Source organism: Galeopterus variegatus, unplaced genomic scaffold (genome assembly GCF_000696425.1).
Source record: "Galeopterus variegatus unplaced genomic scaffold, G_variegatus-3.0.2 Scaffold1003, whole genome shotgun sequence".
Lineage (NCBI taxonomy): Eukaryota > Metazoa > Chordata > Mammalia > Dermoptera > Cynocephalidae > Galeopterus > Galeopterus variegatus.
The window spans coordinates 344244-363467 of record NW_007727114.1 but is presented as its reverse complement, the minus strand read 5'-3'; the positions used below and the strand labels follow the sequence as shown (position 1 = coordinate 363467).

At 35.0% G+C, this 19224-nt stretch overlaps 1 protein-coding gene across 3 annotated transcripts in view; it reads right to left on the bottom strand.

The window, feature by feature from the left end:
* Positions 1–1679: 1679 nt before the first annotated feature.
* Positions 1680–19224, bottom strand: part of LOC103591661 (synaptotagmin-14) — a 208192-nt gene continuing 190647 nt past the window's right edge. For 2 of the 3 annotated variants that reach the window (XM_008574160.1, XM_008574159.1), the window contains 2 exons: positions 9259–9448; positions 1680–5230 (listed from right to left, as the gene is read on the bottom strand). In XM_008574160.1, coding sequence (XP_008572382.1) covers positions 4917–5230; positions 9259–9448 — 504 coding nt within the window. In that variant the 3' untranslated portion in view covers positions 1680–4916. Of the gene's footprint in view, positions 5231–6503; positions 6561–9258; positions 9449–19224 lie in introns of all 3 variants that reach the window. The other variant, XM_008574158.1, reaches the window with a different exon arrangement.

The window sequence follows — 19224 nt, the reverse complement described above, 5'->3', positions numbered from 1 at the left end:
TAATTTATTATCTCTGCATCTGCAGCACTTCAAACACATGGCACATAGTTGGTACCCAGACATTAAATGAACATATAGATCCATGCATAACACAAGATTCATAAAAACCGACACTGATATAACAGTATGTTAATTTCTTCCACGGGGAATTTAGTTCAATTCAGTATTTACCGTGTGCCTACTATGAGCAAAGGGTCACTTAAGACAATAAGATAGGCATTTACTACTATACAGGGGGAAAGAGAGATATATGTAATAAAACTATCTGCAACTGCCATCAAACCTAAATAAAGGGTATAGAAGAAACACACATAAATTGCAATGAGAATTCAGAGGAAGACCAGAGTCTGTCTTCTCACAGATATGGGTAAGATATGGGCTAACTGACACAGGCTATCCCCTTCACAGGCTAGAAGGACGGTCATATATAATTAAAATACCTTGGATTCCCAAAAGAGGTCAAGGAGCAGAACAAATTGATGAATACACTTTCAGAATATAAGTAAAGGCTAAACAGGCAGAGTAAATTAGTCCCAAGTCTTTGATAATCAAAGTCATCTACAAAGTATGACACAAAAGAACCATTTGTGTCCTATGAAGAAAAAAATCTTGGGTCTTCTTTTCTTTGTCTTTTTTCCTTCCTGAGCTCTGTTTTGTTTTGTTTTGTTTTTCCTGGTCCTGCCATTCAATTAAGGTGGGTTGGGATTATTGGGATTATTGATGAATATAATGTTGTCCTTTTTTTTTCCCTATGTAACTGCAATATGCATAGTATGGATTTTAGAGTCATTTATACCTGGGTTCTAATCCCAGTTGTACCACTTACTGGATGACACTGAGAAAGTCTATTTAAAATCTCTAAGCTGCAGTTTCTTCATCAATAAAATGTTGATAATATTATCTCATAGTATTTGTTCTGAGAATCAAACAAAATAATAAATTGTTGTGCTATATCTCGGTAAACTATAACTGTTACCGTCATCATTATGACACATTTTGGAGGACAGAGATGATGTTTTAAAATTAACTTTAGAGAATGCTTTGCAGCATGCTTAACCTTGTGCTCAGTATTCAGTTTGGTTGGTGGTAGTAATACTGATGGCTACCTCCAGTGTAGGCCACAGATGAACTGCAGATGGTGGGCAGAAAAAAAAAGAATGAAAACTTTTGAATAATACCTATCAATATGAAATAAAAAAGTACAGTAACTATCAATGTGAAAAATCTCTATGAATTGTCTAGTTTATGTAGGCAAGTAGCAACATTATGTAAATGAACTTGTGTCCTTTCTTCGTACCTGGATAGGGACCTTGAAAAGAATTTATTGGTGACTACTGTTCTCACTCCATCTCAAATGGACACCTTCAAATAGCCTATTTTTCAGTTCACTTGAAAGAATGTGATATCATTGTCTCTCCACCCATTTTCATCTTGAAGAACATCCTCGATTCTCTTACCTCTTCCCCGATTGATACTGTCTTACTGTGCAATCATTAATTATGCTTATAATTCGCTTGACAAGTGAAATGAAAATAATGATAGCATCAAGCAAATGATTGAACATATAGCCCTGGGCATGTGTAGTAGGGCGGTTTGCTCCAGCCGTACCAGGCCCTACCTTTCAATATGTGTGTATCATTCAGGGGAGTTTCAATAATTTTTATTGGTTTCTTTTTAAAAATTGTGGTCCAGTTTCTTATTTTCTGTCAGCAAATACAAGATTATTGAGCTTGAAAATGCATAGAAAGATAACATGCAAATAGTTTCAAACAAAATGTGGATAGTACTGAAGACACACGACTACAGAAGAAAGCTTCTGTAGGAGATGATATTGTACTAAACAAAATCTTCACTGATTTGAAGTACACTTTGTTTCCTCGGCAGCAATAACTATATTTTGCAGCTCATCTGGGAGGCAAATGAAGCCTGTAATTCCAGGCTTAGGAGCTCCCATAAATGCCAGTCAGTTGCCATATTTGGACTATCTCATTTTATTATAAAATTTACGGGATTTTTAACAGAACAATAAGAAAGTGGGTTGTCTTTCTCAAGTTTGTGAACCAACACCTGCTGCCCACCAGTGGGCCCCTATTTGCTATAATTACTGAGACATAAGATTTTGCCTTTAAGCTTTCATGCAAATTCAAGCACACAAAAAAGCAGCAGTACTGTCTCGTACATTAGATTCAGTAGAGTGAAGTGGGTCTCTTGAGCCCTATTTAATTCCTTTCTAAAAGAATAGACAATTTTTTGGGAGTAATTACGCTAACTTGTGTCAATCTACAGAAAAAAAGGAGTATATTTTGCTGTGTGTGGAGAAAAATGGCAGCAAATGGCACCCCAAACCAAATATAATATCTAGTAAATATATAAAGGAGAAGAATAATCCAGAACTTGAGAAATGTTTTTCTATTCTGTTATCTGAAAAAGCCAGGACACCTTCACCTTTACAAATAAATACACACATACTTGTACATATACACATGTATGTTGTGCGTGTGTAGATATGTCTGTGTATACAGGCACATACACAGAAAGATAATTTATAATCTTTGAGGACTTGGCAGCTGGGTGGAGGTAGGGTCCTTCCTGAAATTTTCTAAAAATGTCAACTCATTTCTAGGTCATGTAAAATTTGCTACTTATAACAGATGAAACCCTAAGGAGATATCAAATCTCACACACAATTCTGGGCACAGTCTGAAGAAAGTTAGATTTAACAAGTAACAGTTAGGTCTTTTTCTCACTAAAGGTGAAAGCACCAAGCTGGTATTGTTAATGTGTTTGATTAAGCTTTGTTACAGCTACAATTAAGACTGATAACTCATTTATTAGGAAGATACCCGTTGTTAGCAATGCAGTCTGCTTCAAAGCAGAAGAGAACTGTAGCATCAAATGCCTAAGTACAATTTCTCAGTCAAATCTATATCCCCTCTTCAAATCTTTTTCCATATTGTTGCTGAAAATCCTTACATGAGATGTTTCACCATCTGATTCATGTTCTAACCCTATAATCTAACTCATTTATAAAAAAGCCAGGAAAAAGCTCATTGGTGTAACAATAAAAGGATGGATTTTTCCCTGTAATGCAACTCTGTAACATACATTCTTAAACCTCATATCACCCAATATAGCATTGGTATTTTTTCTTTTAATTCATGTGAATGCATACAGCTGCCATTTTTTAAACTAAAAAATATAGGAGTTCATGGTTTTTCTGGATTTCTTTTAAGGCCTTTCATACAGCCAAGCTGAAGTAATAATGTCTATGCAGGGTTTTGTTATTATGGTAATAAAAAATTCTAGCTTACAATAATATATAGTGCTTAGTTTGGGACTAGGAACAATATACTGCTTTTTAGCAATTGGTAAATAGTATGTTTTCTGTCTTGTTTAAGTAGAAATGAGAAAGAGAAAATATTTTTCATATATACAAAACATACTCTAATAAAGTATATGCATAAAATTATATATAAGGTAAGAAGCAAAATTAAAAAGAAAACAGCTTATAATATTCCTGATTAATCAGAGTTCCTAAATATATCAACAACAAATGAAAGTGCATTGCCATTTAAAAAGTCAGTACACTATACAACTTTTACATACTTTTGAGGAAATAAATCTTGTGACACTGTTGAGGAATCTTTATATTTATAAAAATCGAAGGCCTAATTTTGCAAATACAACTTTAAAGCTGTATGAGCAAATATAACTTACATGAAAGGCACAAGATGACATCACGTTGAGGAAAGTTATCTGTAAATTTCATAAAATCTAGTCACAAGTCACTAGAAACTTCATAAGGAATCTCAGAACTGTGTTTTAACATGATGTTCTGATTCAAACAGAGAACTGGATAATATTTATATCACAAATATAAATTGAAGTAAGAGTGAAGATTTAGAGAATATTTTCTTATTTTGAATGCTACCTGCTTTTTGCAGTTGGTTACTAAATACTCAAGAGCAGATAATTAAAATTTTCTTTAACTTGAATTGTTTTCAATTTCAACAGCTTTATCTATTGTATTTTTCAGTTTGTAAAAAATGTATTCTCACATTACTACAATTTTAAAGAGTCAATCACTGAAAGAAATTTTAAAGTAAAGTCCTGCTCTATTAGCTTCCTACATTGGAATACAAGAATACAGGAAGTGCTTTCAACAGAAAGTTACATAGTTCTACAGTACAACCTGTCTAAAGACTTGCAAGGGACCAGTACAGTGACTTGGTCTCTTTGGATCAGGCAAAAGCAGAGGCAAATGAAGAAATTAACTTTTTAAAAAATAACATATTTTAAAAATTCCTTTATGAAAATGAATACTTGCTTGCACTTAGATTTAGTGCTGCTGAGAACTGAGGCACAATGAAACTAAGTGCACAAAGGGAACATATCTGAAAGAAAACAATTTTCAGTGTCATTGAAACCCTTCACCATTAGATATGACTTATGACAGAGTTGGAAAACTACTTTTTCATATTAAAGAACATTATAAACGCCAGGGACTGGCCAGCCAAAATATGTTTTATGGATAATATGGAAGGTGAAAAATATTGTTGCAACTAAAATTCTGATTTTCCAAATCACTTATAATTTTGATTTTTCATGAAATTACTGGCTCTTTTAGTAAAGTAAAATTAACGTTAAAACAAAAGGTGTTAAATCCCTGGAGGACTGTTAGTCGAACAGTGAGGACGCAAGTGTCTCAGTTTCCCAAACAAGCTCTACCAGAGACACATCTTTTCTTCATTTATATCAGTATTAGATGTTCTTTCCATAGCATTTAAAGCATTTGGTAGAATGATGAATATGATTCTTGAAAGAACAGGTCTTCTAATGGTGACTAGGTAAAAACAGTGATGTTGTAATCAGAAATCGTGCTGCCTTGGATTGCGACTGCTCATTTACCCCATTCATCAGGACTCCAGTAACGCGTGCCATCTACATACTTGCTGTCCTTTCGACTCTTTCATTTCAGTCCAGTGATTGAGTTCCTCTTCTCCAGAGCTGTTCAGACCTAAAGAAATCCAGCCTATCATCTCTTTTCTTTTCATGCTACGTTTGTGATACACAGATAGTATGAGTGTCACATCAGAAAGTTGAAACAGGGCCACTTGAAAAACAAAAGTTTCCTTGTATACTGGATTTGGCTGCCCTCTGCGGATGGATGTCTTGCATTTGGACATCTCTTGGCCCATGGAATTCAGTAGGGTTAACTTAACATAAGTATCTAAAGAAAAAAACAGTAACATATCACGAATATCATTTGAAATGAACTCCAAACAATTTTCTTGTAATATAGGCTGAGAAGATTAAGTCTTTACACTTTATAAGGATATGGTGTATACCATTGTTTAATGGAAATTCAACCAATTCCATTTTGACATAGATGTTTATAAAATGTGACAAGTACAGAGAATGCTAAGTGGGCTGAAAATATTTTGGGGGTAATGATATCTTAGCCTCACTATTTCTATGCAACAGTTAGAATTTAAAGGTATACCTCATAATCCTTCCTCACCCCCACCCAAACCCTTGACCTCCCTCTACCACCCCTGCCCACGACCATCCCCATTTAAGCTTTACTAAGCAGGACGTCATAGCATTAAGAAACACTTAGCAAGCTCAGTTAGCCACAACACTGTAAAGCATTCCACTGTGTTTTCAGAGAATAAGAATAAACAAACAAATAGAAATGAAGGCAAATGGTGAAGAGAAAAAGAGGAGACAAGAATGCAAAGATGACATCAAAACAGCTCAGGATGAAATGTCAAAAAAATCTCTGCATGGATGTGGTTTTTAAATATATTTTAAAAACATTTAAGGGCCAGAATGAAGCCAAATGCATTAACGGTTCAAAGTTTAGCAAACCAAGTAAAACTTTCTCCTGGTTTCATGCAACAGTACGTTTAATGTGCTTTTTTTGGGGCGGGGGGAGTAGTTAAAATAAACACTATAGGATTTTGTCTTGGCACAATTTAATGTAAAATTTTAAATATAATATCTTAACTACTTTCATGAATTATAAAAAAAATTGATGTGATGTTTAGAATACAAAGTGAAACATAAAGTTGTTGCCTGATTATTTGGGAGATAAATCCTCTCTTTAAAAGACTGTGTTTTCAAGTTTTTTAGACTCATGCAAATGACATTCAGCATGTTGATCCATCATGTGTACTTCATATGAAAATTTTAATTAATTTTAAAGAAAATTGCAATATTTCTCATGAAATAGCTATTTCTATTGTATGAATCAAAATACAAGTGAATAAAAAAATAAAAACATTTATTTTAATAAGTTTTACTTATTTTATAGATACTCTCAATACCATCATCCATAATCAGAGATAAATTCTAAGTTAGTTTTATTTAAAGTACCACAGATAAAAAATGTGCATTTTTTCGGAAACCAACATGGTGGACAGCTTCACTGCTGGCAAGTTTTAGGGTATTTTGTTTTTGCATGAAAAGACAACATCCAATTAGCCTCTACAGGAACTCACCTCGGATTATATAAACCTGTCCACCTATCAAGTGTTTTAGACAACAGAACAGTCCATCTGACAACAGGGGGTGGAAAGCAGTAAAAGAAATAATGACCAGATGTCAATTGTTGGGTGAAAGAGGGTCAAAGGTTAGAATTAAAGAGGAAACACTGTTCACTGAAGGGGAAGAACACAAAACTTTAGCATTTTAATTCAGGTAGAGGGTTGAACAAAAGGACTGTTGGGTAAATTTCACGGGATGAGAATTTTTAAGGTCACTGTGTAATCTTAAACAAAAATTACACTGTTTTAAAGGGGGACATCTTTATAATGATATCCTCTTGGTCTAAGGCACATTGAACATAAAACCATGCAAATTATCAGACTATAAAAGACTGAATAAAAGTCATTATAGGATCGACATATTAGTCATATATTACTATGCTAAATTTTAAGTTTATCCATGCTATATTTAGTATTTGAAATACTTTTATTACTCCCAATGTAACATAAAATGAAGTTACACAAAATAAAATAGGATAATCAAAATTTTTTCTCTTGAATGTTGCTAGTTTCTTTGGATAAAACTGGAATTATTCAGTCTACAACATAGTTCAAAGCTCAGAACCTAGATATATATGAAGGGCTACAATCTTATATAAATATATACAGTTTAGAACAAACTGATAAAATTCTCTTATGTTTTACTTTATAAATACTCCATTACCATGTAATTATTTTTAATGTTCATTTATATTTACTTAACTAGTTACCTCTCAGCTAACACCATTAATTATCTTATACTGAAGGTCTTATTCTAAAATAATGGCAATTGTTATAACCTATTCTTTGACCTGAAAGATTGGCTCTTATGTTGTGGGTGCTAATCTTTCTTGACCTGTTTGTTATCCAACCCGGTCCCCCCCTCTCCACTTCATTTGAGTCCTGATTCGTGTTTCTCTGTTTCTATCAGAGTGGCTACAGGGATAAAAAGGCAAACATATCATCTCATTCTGCTACTTTTTAGCATCTCCAGTTAAATATTTATCAAGAAATTTATTAAACTATTAGCTAAAGCATTAGTGACAAACTGATAGCTTGTGGGTCAATGAGACCCTGAATGATATTTTGTTTATCTGGCACAGTGTAAAAACATTGTGTGCACTCCTACATTTGTCCCGGCCTCAGCTTGTGGGTCAATGAGACCCTGAATGATATTTTGTTTATCTGGCACAGTGTAAAAACATTGCTGACTCTGAGTGTGTCAAGGCAGGTGTGCACTCCTGCATTTGTCCCGGCCTCGCCATGTCCCCTCTCTTTTACAGTTTCTACTCATTTGCATTACCTTCCAGGCCATTCAGTGTGCATTTTAAGTGTGTATTGATGAAGATATCAAGTCACACTTCCAAATCTGCTAATTCTAGTTACTGCTTCTTTCCACCCACTGAACTTTTGCTTCTGAAATGAGAACGTGGAAAATAATTCCATCCTTCTTTTAAGCACCTTTATCTAATTTGAGTCTCACAATTACCCTGTGAGAGACACAACCTTAATTTTACCTATAAAAAAACAGACGTAAGGGAATTAGGTCATTTTTCCCAGGGTATAAATAAATACGTAATTTTAGCCCCCAGACTTTTATTTATTTCTTTTTATTTTCTCTTTTTAAAAATATGTTTAGCCCACAGACTTTTAATTCAGGGATAGATACATTCCATGATATGTGCAAAAAGCAAACTTTCCGATATTACTGGGACAAACCAAATATATTTTCATGACTTTTCACCTGCATTGAATACAAAATTTTTATGATGCTTAGTAAGTTAATTTAATTCAAGGGTAGAAAAAGTTTCCTCTCCTTTAATAATTACTTGATACTTGGAGTAAAAGACTGCATTAAACATGTCTGTGAGAAAAGCTTTAAGCAAATTTAAGGCGGTGTTATTTTTCAAGATTTCCTTTCAAGTGTTTAGTTGAGGGCATTAATGGCTTTAATTCTGGAGAAGAATAAAGAAGGTGCTACCTTCCCAGTTTACCCTTCACAGATATCAACAAACAGTTCTGGAGGTATACTTGGTGTCAGCTTCTCTGTCTTCCCATAACCTACCCTCACTCCTCGAGCTGGGAGCGAGACCAGGAGGAGGAGGGTCAGGCGTCTGGACAGCACACAGCAGAGGCACGCGTCCAGCTTTCCCTTCTAGCACCTGCAGTAAATAGCAATCTGTTTGTCCTGGTAAAAGCAAAGCCCATTTCATTTAAGAAAAGACTCTGCTGGCAGGATTGGCTCATAATTTTAAAGGAGAAAAAATATGAAGAAAGTTTCTTCATAAATTGTTAAGGGAGAAAAAAGGGAAAATATAGAAGTAAATACAGTAGTTCCTAGTACTGCATGCAGACAGAAAACACAACATTCACCTTCAGGTACAATGATAGCTATACACATTCCTGTTCATATTTTTGCATATCATTCACTTTTTAAAACCCTGTTAACTTTTTCTGGTATTAAAAGATAATGGCTGTGATAGGGATAATTTATTCTGCAGATAATATGAAAAGTTAAAAGTTCTGTCACCTTGCAATTAATATTTTGAATTTCAAATTTTTCTACTTCCCAAGTGACTGGAAATAGAAAACATGAAACGGATTAGCTGATGACTACAACATCTCATTTTGATTGGTTAAGACTAAATGATAGGCTTGATGCCCCTAACACTAAGAGTCCCATAAGTGCAGAAAACATTAGAATTAAATTTTTTTTTTTTTTTTCACTCACTGGGTGGTCTGTTTGCTGCCAAGTTTTTGAAGTGGCTGCCTTTTATCACTTCTGCTGATAGTCTTCCAGTTGTGGCATTATAAAGCAGGCCAATGAGAATTTCCGGAACTGAGCCGTGTTCAAGAGACTGACATGAGGATGTACTTTCACTACAGGACATTTCTGACATGCTCATTTGGGAGTCGCAGCCCTGTAATCAAAAATGAAATTTTTATAGTATTTTGCAAAAAAGATATATTATCAATATATTGTTAATGCCATGTGTACTGGAATTAGGTACATAAAACACAATAAAGACAAGAGTTGCAAACCAAATTCCCCAAATATCGGATTAGAAATATTGTCCTTAGCATATTTTAGTCCCTAGATCACTTTTTATTACAAAGGAGTCAAAGAAGTAATAGGAGATGACATTAAATAAATCCCTGTATATGTATTTATATACGAATCAGAGAAGATAAATTTCATAAACTTACAGGTGTTAAAAAACTATTTTTTTTTCTTTTCTTTTCTTTTTTTTTTTTTGTGTGTGTGTGTGACCAGTAAGGGGATCGTAGCCCTCGGCTTGGTGTCGCCTGCACCGTGCTCAGCCAGTGAGTGCACCGGCCATCCCTATGTAGGATCCGAACCTGCGGCCGCGGTGCTCCCAGCACCGCACTCTCCTGAGTGAGCCACGGGGTCGGCCCCAATAAACTATTTTCTGAGTGTGAAAAATTGTTTAAAAACTTAGTGACCTTAAAAGACTGACACATTTTGATTAAATAAACAAAACAAAATGATTTGCTATTTACGAGCCAACATCTAAAACACAGAGATACAGAAAAGTTGAAAAGGATAGAAAAAATCTACCATGCAAATAAAAAAAACTGAACTAGCTACTAATGTATCAGTCAGGGTTGGCTTTAAGGCAATAACCATTACTAAAGATGAAGTGTACTTAATCACGATAAAGCATCCAATTCACCGGGAAGATAAAATAATTCCAAGTTTGCATTAATAACATGGGCTCAAAATACAGAAAGCAAAAATCGCCAGAAGTAGAAAGAGATATGGAGAAATCTGCTATTAAAGGGGACAAGAGAACACTTTTCTTAGTAGCTGACAAAGTGAGCAGACAAGTAAATACAGTAAGGATGCAGAAGATTTGAATATCACAATAAGCAAAACTGACCTAATGGTCATATGAAGAACACCATCCCCCGAAACTACAGAATGTACATTTTCTCAAGCACATAGTAGAATTTTTATAAAGATAAAGCAAATAATTTCATATGATAAGAATTATTCATAATTTTTTTATTCACTAGAAACCCAAACTATTTTCTAGAGAAGAATAAAATCCTCATATGTTTGGAAATGAATGAAGGATACACTTCTAAACAACCCACGGGTAACTAAATGATAATGAAAATAAGCTATTTGAAAAGACTAATAAAAATGGATAAACTTCTAAAGAGTTGAATTAAGAAAAATAGACAGAAGGTAAAACCAACAATTATCAGGAATGAAAAAGGAGACATCACTACATATTCTACAGACCCTAAAAAGATAAGAGGAGAGAACGAACAACTTTCTTCCAGCAAATCTGAAATTTGGAGGAATGAACTTATTCCTAGAAAATTATAACTCACCAAAAGAGGCATAAAAAAGTAGAATATCTGAACGGTGTTACTGAAGAAATTTAATTTGTAATGGAAAACCTTTCTAAAATAAAACAAAACAAAAACAAAAAACTTTAGCCCAGATGTCTTCACTAGTGAATTCTAATTAATATGCTAGTTTTACACAAATTCTTCCAGATAGTAGAGAAAGAGGAAACACTTCTCAACTTCCTTTAAGAATCTAGCAAAACATTAAAACCAAAACCTAACAAAGACATTATAAAAAAGAAAAATTACAGGATTTTCTCGTTCATGAACCTAAATTCAACCCCCCCACAAACTATCAGCAAACCAAATCCAGCAAAGTACATTTTTTTCTATTGAAAAATTTTTAATGTTTCCCCTTTGAAATTGCCAACTATCACCTTCTCTAGTCAACACTGTGGTGGAGATACCAGCCAGTAAAGGTCCTAGCCTTACTAAAGGCAATAAAATGAAGTAAAATTATAATTATTTGGAAGGGAAGTAGATAAAACTGTCCTTATGTGCAGATTATATAATTATGTACATAGGAAATCTAAACAAATCTACAGATAAATTGTAGTTGCATACAATGGTAAAATTTAAAAATCCATCTATTGCTATATATCAGCACCAAATCTGAAAATAAAATTTATTAAAAATAGCAATTTATTGTATAAATATATAAAATATCTAGGAATAAATGTAACAAATGATATGTAAGGACTACATACAGAAAACTATGAATATTACTGAAACTGAGAAGTGCTATATAAATAAACTACGTTAATGTATTAGAAAGCTCAATTTTGTAACATTTTCTCCAAATCGATCTATAGATTAAATTCAATTTCAATAAAACATTTTCAACAGGTTTCTTTGTACTTGCTGGTCTTCATTAGTAATCAGGGGATGGGAAATCAAAACCAGGAGGTAACACCACACAGCAAACGTGGGCTGGAAGCATAGCTAGTGCAGAGAGGACACAGAGCACTAGGAACCCTCAGCTTCCTCTGGTGGGAGCATAAGGCGATGCCTCTTTTAAACATGCTAAAAAGACACACATGCCTTACGATCTGGCAACTCTTCTCTAACATATATATCCATCAGAAATGTGTGCAAAGTTTATCAAGAGATATATGAAAGAATGTCCACAGCAGAATTATTCATGCTGGACTCAAACGGTAGAATAGATAATTTGTGGTGAGTTCATACAACAACATACTATACATCAGTGAAGAGTGATTATAACTGCATTTACAGATGTGACTTTGAGTGAAAAAAGCTGGACCCAACAGGATACCTAGCTGCACAATTCCATTTATGTAAAGTAACAAAAACAAAACAAACTAGCCAGGCAAAGCTAAACCATTGTGTTCCAGATGCATGACTAGGTGGAAAAATATAAAGAAAAGCAAGAAAAGTGATTAACATAAAAATCAAAATTGTGGTTAACTCTGGGGGTGGAGAGAGAAGGAATAGGAAGGGCATGATGAAGAAGGTTTCTGGGGATACTAGCAATGTTTTATTTCTTGCCCTAGACAGAGTTACGTGGGTTTTGCTTTGTGATAAATAAATGGGTTGTATGTTTCTGTTTTTTTACATTTTTCTAACGTGTGTTGGCTTTCACAAGAAAAAAGGTTTAAGAAAAGAATTACATAATGCAAGGTCACAATATACACAAGTTAACATACAATGATAAAGATAAATTTTTAGGACTTTGAAGATTCCTAAAGGGATTCACTGTGAGTTAAAAAAAAAAAGACTATAACACTATTTCCTATAAAAATGTAATTTAAAAATATAAAAATGTTTTATCCAAATCTTCAAGTGTAAATCTGCCATTGGCTATATAAGTAACTGGGAACTGAATGAACTCATTGGACTAACATTCAGAAAGACAAAGGCTCATATTTTCAAATCTAACTCTAAACTACAGAGTGGAAAGCCAAAAGAAATATTCATCTTATATTCCTAAATCATGGGTACACAAAACACATAGTTTGGTATGTTTTCATGACAGTTGGAGAAGAAATCATAATTTTACTAAGTTTCAATTCGGATATATCATCACTTATGAAAATAGTGTCAAAAACATGCTTGAGCACATTTGGTGCATTTGTTACATTAGGCTATTATACTAGCAGCATCTGTTAGAATATTGTGAAATACATTTTTCATAATACAGTATTTTTCATTTTCACCTACTGTCTGATAATAGATGTGAACCTAATAGTTACTTATCAACGCAGGGGCCACACTGCCACTTTTGAGTAAAAAAGTGATGCATAAAGAAAGTGGTGGGAAAGTACTTTCTTGCTCCTAAGGAAAATACCTCCTACTTTATTGCTGTGGAAATTCTTATCTCCAAGCTCAACAGAAAAAGCAAGAGCATTAAGGTCCTTGGTAATCACATTCCATTTTAGTAAGCCCTGCTGAAATATAGTAGTGTTTAAATAACAGGAAAAAACTATTCTCTCCAAGGGTTAATTCTAAATTTACACCTTGGAAGAAGTGCTAATCTCAGGGCCTTTGCACCACCATCAGTGTGACTGCCCGACCTATTTTGGTAGAGTTGTGGCAGTCCAAGGAGATCACTGAACACAACAAAAGCAGTATAAAAACTACATAAACAGAATAACTGTAGTAAAAACAAATTCAATACAGATACTATACTCTCCAGTGGAATATTTCCTCAGACTATTCCTCAGGGCATGCAGCTCCATTCAGTGTATATTCAGGACTCTCTCTCTACTCCCTCTGCAAACCCAGTCATTAATTTAGAACTGGGGATTGCCTAGATGGCAGTAACTGCAGGTGATTAACCCAGAGTCAAAAAAATTCCAGTAATAACTAGGTCTGCTTAAAGGAATAGTCCCACAGGCTCCCCAAAGTAAAACTTCTTCCCATCTTGCATAATATTTTATTTCTTTTAAATACTCCCTCTCCTTCCCCCTGGGTCTTCTGCCCTAGTGTGAAGGATTATAAGCAATTCTGTGAGAGTAGAGAAAAATCTATTTCCATAATGGTGCTAATAGGTTAAAATTAAGTGGGAATTTGTAAGTATACAGGGGAAAAAAACATGATTAAAAACACAACAGAATTCCTACTAAGTAAACACATTGGGCTTTTTATTAATATTGAACTGATTCCATCCTACTTGTAACTACATATATTCAATATTTTTAAGGTGAAACCATTGAACTGCACAATGATAATTACTATGAATTTGAATAGTTTCTGTTGAACTTATTCACACTGGGGTTGGAGAGTAGTGTTAGGTTTTTAATTTTATTTACATATGAAATGCTTCTATACTTTTCTGAAAATGGGGATGAGGGTGCAGAGGGTGCTGAAGCGTACACGAGGGAAGTCACCTGCTGCAAAGTAGAAGCTGCCACTAATGGTGAGTTTCATTTCCAGCAGCAATGCTCCCCCGTCAGGGTCCTTTCCTAACCCCAGGGAACTAGGTAAGGAGGAAATAACCAGAAGCAATTTCAAGAGAGAGAAAGCAAGAGCAGCATAAATGCTCTAAACCTTGTCCTCTTCCACCCTCCACCCCACAAATCCAGTGTGGAGGACGGCCAGTCTGTATTTTGGTGGGGTTTGTAAAAAAAACCAAGTGAACCTAAAGAATAGCCTACTGGGGTGAGCAGTACATGGATGGATAGTTTAAATTTCGGACTGATGCTGGAAGCTAGTCTGCCTAAAACAGTAAGCATTATCTGGATACTTTTGGTTGCAAGTGACAGAAGATCTAACTTTAACTGGCTTAAGCAACACAAGGGACTTTACTGCCTTATATAACACAACAATCTGTAATGAGGTAGTGTCAGGCAATCATTGATCCAGGCCTCAACCCATGTCACCAGGAACCAGGTCCCCTTTAACCATTTCCCAAGTTTGTTTCCTAAATTTGCCTCTCTTCTCAGACAGACTCTTCACTCCTAGTTGCCAGTAGCTCTGAGTATTGTGGGAAAGAGGAATACAGCTTCCTTACCGCTTAAACACAAACCCCAGAACTGGGTAGCTAGGGCCCATGAAATCTAATTCTAGGTCTCCAGAATAAAGTCTGCTTCATGAGAAGTACAGGGGCAGGCTGGTCCCCCAACCAAAATCTGGGTACTGTGGCCGCAAGAAAGATACGGATGTTAGGCAGAAAAAACAGATATCAACTGCAGAGCCCAGTTAACTGAGCTGTTTGTGCCTGCCTTTTCCCCCTTGGACTTAGTGAGGACTGTCACCCATGTTACTGAGAAGCTCGTGATGTTGTCCCCAGTGTGACTGCCTCCCTCGGGCTCTTTGCGGGGTTTGTTGTGCAAGCGTTAGCCTTGCAGAAGCCAAGGAAGAGGAAAAGATCGTTCAGTGAAAGGAATGTTCCCACACTCATGGGACACAGCTCTACATTCAGGGTAGGTAAAGGGGACTTAAAAGTAGAAAATTCTCACTCTTTCTTCCATAAGCCCCACATACTAACACTGAAAAATTGACATATTTGATAAGAAGGTTTAAGACAGAAGAAAAATTGCAAAACAAATAAAAACAAAATATTTTATATCACAAACATTTGACTATAGCATCATGTGGAAATGGTCACGAAAAACTCCTGCTCTGATCAAAATTTATATATATATGTATGTGTATGCACATACATATATATATATATGCACACGCACTTGTTTTTTGGCTGCATTCAATATAAACATATTTAATTTGGTGTTTCTGCATATACACTTACACAAGTGAGATTGCTTTATAAAGTTTGTAAGTTTCTTTTCTCCTGCTCTTTTGGAATAATACCTATTTGAAGGATACATATATATGTGCATATGCGTATATTTTTGCTGAATTCAACTTAAAAATGTTTAATTTAGGGTTTCTACAGAACTGTTTACAAGTGAGATTGGTTTATAATTTTCTTTTCTTATGTTATTCTTGTCTAGTTAGTGTCAAAATTATACAAGTCTCAAAAGAAAAGTTGGACACCTTCCTTTTTCTTTTTATTTTCTGAAATAGTTTACGTAGTATAGGAGTTATTTGTTCACTTAAGTTGGGTAAAACTTGCCTCCAAAACTCAACCGTATATATACATATATATATTTTTCTTTCTTTTAAGGGAATCCCTCTTTTTGAGTAGTGATTGAATTTCTTTAATAATAATGTTTTTAATGTTTTTTTATTCCTAAATCACTTTTTAGAAGTTTGTATTTTTTTAAAAAAGGAAAAAAAAAGAAGTTTGTATTTTTCAAGAAAATGGCTCATTTTATCTAAGTTTTCAAATTTATTTTCCTAGTTATTCTCTTATGATTTTGAAATCTCCACTGAATTGGTGGTTGTGTCCTCCTTTTCATATAAAATATTGTTTCTTTTTCTTGCCTGATCAATTTCTCCAGGGGTTTAACTATTTTATTAGTAATTTCAAAGAACCAGACTGTGTTTGTTAAACCTCTTTACAATTTTGTTTAATTCCTACTCTCTTTTCCTCTTCTAACTTCTTGAGTTAAAGAATGCTTAGCTGATCAACTTGCACTCTTTCTTCTTACGAATATATTTAAGGCTATACATTTTCTTATAATACTGTTAGAGCTGCACCCACAAATTTAAGTGTTTTCATTTTTGTTTGATTCTAAACATTTCTAATTTTCGTTATGTTTTATTTTCTGATCCTGAGTTAATTTAGAAAGTTTATTGTTTGTGTGAGTATCCAAAAATAGAGATTTTGGGGGGTAGGGGTTGGAGGACTGCTTCTTCCACCTGACCTCCTACACTCTACTCCTCAGTCATGGAGTTCAGCTGAGCGCACTTCCTTGCTATACTCGAACACAACACACACACTCTGGTCTCAGGATGGGCTGTTCCACCTGCTTGCAAAGGTCTTTCCCCACATATGCCCATGGCTAACTCCCAAGCCTCTTCCAAATCTTTCCTCACTCGTCACATTCCCAATGAGCCAGCATTGACCCCTTATGTAAAATTACATCTCCTTTCCCACTAGCATTCTTGATCCTGTTCAGTCATTTCTTTGTTCCCCATAGTACTTCTCACGTTCTTACATACCACGTACTTGTTGTATTTATTATGTTTCTCTCTCTCTCCCTCCCGTACCTAGAATTAAATTTCATGAAGGTTAAAATTTACTTCAGTTTTTCATTAATGTATACTGAATACCTACAATAGTGTCTGGTATGTAGTATGTGCTTAACAGATATTTGTTGAGTGAATTTCTAATTTCATTGCAACATGGTCAAAGAATGAAGTTTATATGATATCAGTCCTTCATATGTGTGGAGAATTCCTTTGTGGCCTAGCGTATAGTTGACTTTGCAATTGTTCCATGTATACCTGTAGAAAGTGCTTATTTTTTAATTAATTTGGCAGAAGTCCCACAAGTATCCATTAAATCAAAGTTGTTAAGTGTTAACTGAAATTGTCCATATCCTTATTTTTCAGCTTCGTCTACATATTTCTGCTTATTTAGATTTTGTACATGATTTTTCTACATGTTTAGCAGTCTCCTGGCTCACCATGACTTCTTCCTTTTGAATTTAATGTTTTTCTTACAAAAATATATGCCTTAGTAATTGTCCCAGCAATGATATGGTGGTAAACTCTCTTGGTATTTGTCTGAAAATATATGCATTTTACCGTCTCCTTTAAGTGATAATTTAGGAGGCTATAATATTCCAAGTTGGTAGTTACTTTGCCTCAGCACCCTAAAGATATGCTACCACCGTGCTGCCCTCCAGCCTCTACTGTGGCTGTTGGAAGCCTGCTGCGAGTCAAACTGCTGCTCCCTTACCATTCTCTTTGTGCTTGCTTTTCTCACTGTGTCTTTGGCGTTTCATTCTTTCACTGCATGGGTGTCGATTCATTCTTTAATAATCCTGTTTAGAACCTGTGCTTTCTCAATCTAATGATATACATATTTCAAATACTGCCTCTCGTTTTCTCTAGTCTCTCATTCTGTAGTTCTTATTAGAAAATATGCTTAACATTCTCATTCCACCCTCAAAACTTTTTCCTATTTTTCACTGACTCTAGTTTTAATGACTTTATTTGTCATTCTGGACATTCCAGATGGCCATTATTTAAATCTGCCTCTTTCCCCATTTTGTTTGTTCTTTCCTTGTGGTTTCTATTACTTCTTTTAAAGCATGTTTATCTTATAATCTCTTTCACAGTGTTCTATTAGTTCTAGAACTGCCAATATATCTCTCTTTGGGGTCTGCTGTCATTCATGGTGGATCATTTCTTTGTGCTTATACTTTTTCTTAATGTGAGTTCAGTGGGCATCGCTTTTTCTGTGGCAATTGTATGGCCTAGGTTTGGCGTCCTGAACAAAATAGGATTTCCTTGGAGGAAAGAAGTAGTGGAGATAGCATGTTGGTAGAAAAACAACAGTATCCATTATACTTTAGTACCTAATATAATACTTATATTCTCAGTTTAATTATCTTTAAAGACACTTATTCATATTCATCTCATAATTCTAATTTATTTTATCTGTCACCAGATTTCAGGATAGTTACAAAAAGTAATTAATAGATCACACACTGTTTTATCTTACCGAAGGAAAAATAGTAAGGATAACTATTTGGAAGCTCAGCAGTATAAAAGTTTATTGAATGTCTGTTCTGCACAGGCTCTGTACTAGAGGATAGATGAATTGATTTCAAGACAGAGACTATGATAAAATGCCTTAAGAGGTTTTACGGGAGAAAATAGGTGGATGTGATTAACTTTGGAATGATATAAACTATATCCCTGAGAAGAGATATTTGAAATGGCCCTAAAAGGATTTCAATAGGCATAGGGAAGGGCACTTCAGACAGAGTGTGAGCTAAGGCCCACAGGTGAATAGCACATCTGGTAAACGCAAATGGATCTGCTGTGGCTGGTGTATACGGGGAGGGGGTGTGGAAAATGTAGCCAGAAATGAAAGTTGAAGCCAAATTTTACTCACCGGCCAGCACAATATGAACATTTCTATCAGAGGTTTACTATGTGGCACTGTAACGGTTGCTTTGTCTGTCTCTCCTACTAGACTGTAATACACTTGAGGGCAGGAACCTTTGTTTTATTAATCTTTGTGTGTCCCCAAATTAGTACAGTACCTATCACTCGGCAGGCACTTAGTAAATACTGCTGAATGAAAAGAATGAACCGTGAGAGACATGAAATGTGGTGGCAGGAACAACTGGACAGCTCCACAAGCATGGAAGCAAGAGAGGCATTCTCAGCTGTGGAGTCACGTGCTCAGATTTGTTTCTTCAAAAAATAACATAAGGCCGGGCCGGCCCGGTGGCGCACTGGATAGTGCGCTGCTTGGGAAGCGCGGCGGCGC